The following is a 5,711-nucleotide window of genomic DNA, read 5'->3' as shown; positions in this document are numbered from 1 at the left end:
ATTCGAACAGTCCGGCCCTCGGCTTGTAGCTAAATTTTTTATTTGGCCCTCCGTCCATTTGACTTTGACACCCCTGCTATAGAGGCATGAGTGCAATGAAGAGATCAATACAATTATTTAAATGTGCATAGTGCACGGGCACTGGGATAAAGTAGTATTTTGTTATTATATTACAATATGAACAGTATGAACAGTTCTGAAAAATAGGAAATGAGGCCCCTGGGTATAAGGGGGTATAATAAGGACACCGGGTATCTAGTTGCTCTTATGCTCACTTTATTATTCGTTTTGAGGCATTATGGTTCGTATTTAAACGGTTTTACTGCCCTCTTGACCTTAAAGCCAAAAATGTTATGTTTATTGTAGGACCATTGATGAACAAGGTCAGCTATCATTGAAAATATGCTGCATGTGGGTGAGGTTGTGACTTCGTGTTGAACTCGCTATTATATTTTAAGACATAATCATAGAACAGTTTAATATGCAGGACTGGTCTAGTAAAGTAAAATAGCTGTAAAATAAATGTAGGATAGTTTGCTCTCTAAAGGTTGTTTGTGGCTCTTAAAAGAGGATAAAAAGGTTTATTACCATAGAATATATAATCCAGAGACAAGGTTACAGAGAATATGCATCCATAGCTCTCCCTAAATTTGTCTAACTCTTGTCCCTTTCTGCATGATGATGGAGGGCAGTTCATTTGCTTTCTTTTTTTATTTTTAAAGAATTTTATTGAAGTTTTACAAAATACGTGTTATCACAATTAAACAGTAGCGAGCGAGAAATATAAAACAAAATACAATAGAAATAACAATTTACAAGGCTAACATACGTTATAAAGTGCAAAAAGGGGCTTAAAGTGCATGTGCTAGAGTGCAAAGAATTACAAATGAATGATGTCCCAAGGAAGGAGCAGATTTCTGTCCAGAGCTTTTCTTCTTCTCAGCTCGGTGAGTATTTGCTTGTAAACGCCATCGCTGGATACAAAGGTACAGTACATACTATTATATACATACAGATACAGTTCATTTGCTAGCACGTGACATGTTTGTGCGCTGTGTTTGGTCTTCAGAAGGTTAGTGTCTAGGCCTGCAAAATAGAGACCAGGTCTCAGACTGCTACTGGAGAGGACCTCCACCCAAACAGGGGACATGTCCCTAACCACAAGGCCCTGCTTTTCAGAATTAAAGTCACTCGGCAGAGCCATGGTTGGACCCATTGTACCAAAACAACCTACGATAGGGTCACAGTAAACTATCACACTGAAACCAAGCAGACTATGTGGAGTGCCTTTGCTCTTTAGCTCATAATACAATGAATTAATATAATGCACTATGAATATAGTGACATTTATGAGCACGATATGAGCATATTTATGAGCATATCATGCTTTATGAGCATGATATGAGTTTGTTTTATTCCAGCAGAGATTATTGGCAATATGAATGAAAAATGACATGTTTGTGACTACAAAACACTAAGGATAGGAGGTTTTTGAGACTATGAGAGGATACTGTCTCTTTAAGAAGACGTGGGTGGCTCTTAAAAGAGCCGTTGTGTGGTTAGACCAGGACCAGGTCCGGGTCCGGGTCCGGTTTAGAGTTTATCCTCCGAAGCCGTACAGGGTGCGGCCCTGCCTCTTCAGAGCGTAGACCACATCCATGGCGGTCACCGTCTTCCTCTTGGCGTGCTCGGTGTACGTCACTGCGTCACGGATGACGTTCTCGAGGAAGACCTTGAGCACGCCGCGGGTCTCCTCGTAGATCAGACCGGAGATCCGCTTCACGCCGCCGCGGCGAGCCAGACGGCGGATGGCGGGCTTGGTGATGCCCTGGATGTTATCACGGAGAACCTTCCGGTGCCGCTTAGCGCCTCCTTTACCGAGCCCTTTCCCGCCTTTTCCTCTTCCGGACATTGTAGGTTGAGATCGTCGAAACGAATGACTCAACGGTCCTCAAACGGCTGTATTTACGTCTGATCTGCGGACGTAAGAGAGAGCAGTGTGTCTCGGTGGGCGGGGCCAAGCAGCCGGAAGTTAAGACTCGTCCTTCTTTTTCTTTTTTTTTCTTTATTATCATCTTTAAGTTTTACAAAACATGTTGAACACATTGATCACTTTGGCATCAGTAGAAAATTAAATAAAAAAAACAGCATAATAAAATAGGTATAAAAATAAAATATCCTTACTATACAGTGGATGTGGAATCTTTAAAAAAAAAAATGGACATAGATATACAAATAAAGGAAAAAGAGAAGAATGGATTCAAATATAAACATCAAGAACATAAAATACAATAAGGACAAGATGAGATGGGCAAAGGCTATACAATTCTAATTCCTTAATATCTTGCAGTAGATATAAGCTATATAGATAGTTTTCTTACTATTAATGGTTTGGATAGACTCACAAAAGTTCCGAAATTCATTTCTGAAGTGAGTAAAAGACTCGTTCTTCTGATTGTTTTTGAGAAGTTTAACCAACACGTTTGTTGACGCTTTTTAATTCAATTAAAAAATGTTTTAAACATTTTTGTCCCTTTTTTCAACACTTTTTACACTTTTTTTTATGTTCACCACTACGTAACACTACGTTCTTAACTTTAGTTTTACAGTTATTTTTTAAATTTATGGTCAATAAACCTCATTTATAGGAAATTATACCTAATGTTTGAGTTAGAAAAGCCGAAATTAGGAATTATTGAGACTAAAATTAAAGGAATGGATGTTGATGATAATCACAGACTGGAATATGTCAACTTTTACTCAATACTATTTCAACAACACTTCCATTTGTTTTACAATGCTATAAAATTAGATAATTACATGAGACTAAAATAAGATTAAAACTAAATATCCTTAAATAAAGGTACTTCCACTGCAATATGGTGCATGAAAGTTTGTCAGAATGCAGGAAATGAAGTCATGGATGCTCAAAACCTTCCCTGGGGGAGGACAACCAGACCCCCTAATGTGAACCCCCCCCCCCAAAAAGACCCATACATACAGAACAGGATACCCACTACAATACATTGGAGCACAGGCAGTTTCTTTATGTTTTCTTATGTTTAACTCTTACCCAATGTATAATATATTGTAATTATGTCATTATGTAAATACGTAATTTTACTTTCAGGTTGACTTGTTACAATCTGGTTTATTGCCCTTCTACAATACTTTTATACTACCAGTATTTATTTATTTATAGGAGACTGTATGAGGCATTTTCTATCTAATTTTTTTGTCTGTTTTATTCTTATTTAATGTCCAGTGACTTGGTTTTTATTTTACCGTAAGAACGTGACGTCTTTGTTTGACACTTGTTATGCTACTGGTACGCGTATATATCTCTGCTCATGTCTTTGCTGTTGCAAACCGCAGTTTTCCCCCAATGTGGGACAAATACAGGTTTTTCTTATCTTATGTGATCTTATCTTATCTGTCTAGGGACTGCAATGAAAAATAGTAATAATAATAATAATAATATGCACCGTACCTGTATTAAATAAACAAAAAATGTGTTTTACCAATGCACTTTCCACAGCTTCTTCATGTGTGTGTGTGTGTGTGTGTGTGTGTGTGTGTGTGTGTGTGTAGGGGGGGGGGTGTCACCAACCATGTCTTTGTCTAAGGGGTGATGGACCAGGCTGTTGTCCTTCCACCAGTCCTCCAGATGTTCCTCCATTCACCGGCCTGATGTGTGAACGACCCGTTCTGCATATTCAGAGTAAAGAGCATTTAACACCTTCAAGTCCTGATCAAAACAAAAGGACACACGTCTGCAAATGGAAAGTGAAGCGTCCGAAACAACAGCAGGTACTTAACTTATACCATAATCCCCTGAATGGTTTGTCAACAACACGATGTGTGAAGTAATGTTGTTCCCAAACTTCAAGCCCAGATTAAAAACTACCTTTTTACCACTTGTACATTTAGAATGAAAACACACACCATGTGGACATTATTGAAGCTAATCTTGGGAAAAAAGTGGCTTTAAAAATAAAAAAAACAACGACAATAATATCAGAGGCAAAATCACACACACACACACACACACACACACACACACACACACACACACACACACACACACACACACACACACACACACACACACACACACACATCTCATACAGGGTCTTTGAAATTTTATTACAATATTTACATATACAGTATGCTGTATTCCAGCATATTCCAACTGTTGCAGTACTTTGCTTTGTGGTTTATTTAAAGCTCACTCTAATTATCCTTACTTTATTTCCAATATACACCTGGCTAAAACACCTAAAGAATACCTTTGTCACTGGCTGCTTGCATCATTTTATCTAAACCATTTTACCCTCCTGTTGTCCTGGGGTCAAATTTGACCCGTTTTTAAAAGTTTCTACAGCAGAAATTTGGGATTCTTTCATTCAAATTTTCCAAATATTACTTAAATGGGTGTTTTATTCCTGCAAAAAAAAGAAATAAAGATAAAAAGAAAGGAGTTAAGTTCATATAAATGAGGTTTCTTGACCATGAATTAGTGTGATGATGAATAGTGGGGATGTATTGGTGTTAGTGATGTGTACAGTAGACTGATGGTAGGGTTGCAAAAATGAAGAAAATGTAAAAAAAAAAGCATCATAAAGTGATTAAAAAAAAGTATCTCAAATGCGTCAAAAAATAGTTTAAAATGGGTAAAAAATTGTTGATTTGCAGTTTTGACCTGCGAGGACAACGCAAGGGTTAATAGGGTCGGCCAAACACTTAGTGTACACACACACACACACACACACACACACACACACACACACACACAGGACCTAATTCATTGATAAATAAGCCTATTTCACATTGGATATTAGTCTATTGGTCCAAAATAATCTTACACATTAGAATAAAACCAAATGGTTTTAAAGTCACAACAACACTGCTCAAACTGAGAAATACTTCCCTTCTAATAAAAGATTTAAGTAAGTGCACACAGAGAAATCTAATGAAGGAAATTAGAGAAAAGAACACGTATTAGAGGAATAAGACAGCAGTAGACCTATTATAATGTTTGTGTCATTAATTCCCTCTTGAACTTAAGTCTAAAGAGTGTGTTAATATTTCTTATTGTGGCCATTCATGAACAAGGTCAGCTAAACATCAACAATGTGCAGTATGTAGGTCAGGCTCCTGATATTCTGCTATTCAGTTTTATTCATGTGGTGCAAAATCACAACTTATTGCACCTTTCATAAAAAGCAGGTCTGGACCATACTCAGATTTTAATTACAGAAACTTACTTCCCACTAAGGAACCAGCACTGGGCATCAGAAGAAGAGAAAAGATCCTTTTGCTAATCAGGTTGTAATGATGTAAAACAATGTTATAGTCAGGATTTGTTAAGTTATACCTTAAAACTCTTATAGGATAGTTTGCTCTTTAAAGGTTGTGTGTGGCTCTTAAAAGAGCCTTTATGAGAGTGAGGTCCGGTAGGGGAGGGGGTCTAAGCCCTCTCTCCGCGGATACGCCGGGCCAGCTGGATGTCTTTGGGCATGATGGTGACCCTCTTGGCGTGGATGGCGCACAGGTTGGTGTCCTCGAACAGGCCGACCAGGTAGGCCTCGCTGGACTCCTGCAGGGACATGACGGCGGAGCTCTGGAAGCGGAGGTCGGTCTTGAAGTCCTGGGCGATCTCGCGGACCAGGCGCTGGAAGGGCAGCTTGCGGATCAGCAGCTCGGTGGAC

At 38.6% G+C, this 5,711-nt stretch overlaps 3 protein-coding genes across 3 annotated transcripts in view; 1 reads left to right on the top strand and 2 right to left on the bottom strand.

The window, feature by feature from the left end:
• Nucleotides 1-5,711, top strand: part of LOC117949934 (histone H4) — a 19,456-nt gene that overhangs the window by 4,639 nt on the left and 9,106 nt on the right. The gene's annotated exons all lie outside the window — the stretch shown is intronic.
• Nucleotides 1,563-2,023, bottom strand: LOC117949935 (histone H4). The gene has a single exon (XM_034880536.1). The coding sequence runs from the start codon at nt 1,910-1,912 to the stop codon at nt 1,601-1,603; it is 312 nt and encodes a 103-aa protein (XP_034736427.1). The 5' UTR covers nt 1,913-2,023; the 3' UTR covers nt 1,563-1,600.
• Nucleotides 5,398-5,710, bottom strand: LOC117950783 (histone H3.3; the record flags this gene model as incomplete). Its single annotated transcript, XM_034882122.1, has 1 exon — nt 5,398-5,710. A coding segment is annotated over one exon (240 nt), but the record flags the coding sequence as incomplete, so codon positions are not given.

The sequence above is a fragment of the Etheostoma cragini genome, chromosome 9, assembly GCF_013103735.1.
Source record: "Etheostoma cragini isolate CJK2018 chromosome 9, CSU_Ecrag_1.0, whole genome shotgun sequence".
Classification (NCBI taxonomy): domain Eukaryota; kingdom Metazoa; phylum Chordata; class Actinopteri; order Perciformes; family Percidae; genus Etheostoma; species Etheostoma cragini.
The sequence above is the reverse complement of the archived record's forward strand: the minus strand, read 5'-3'. Positions and strand labels throughout refer to the sequence as shown.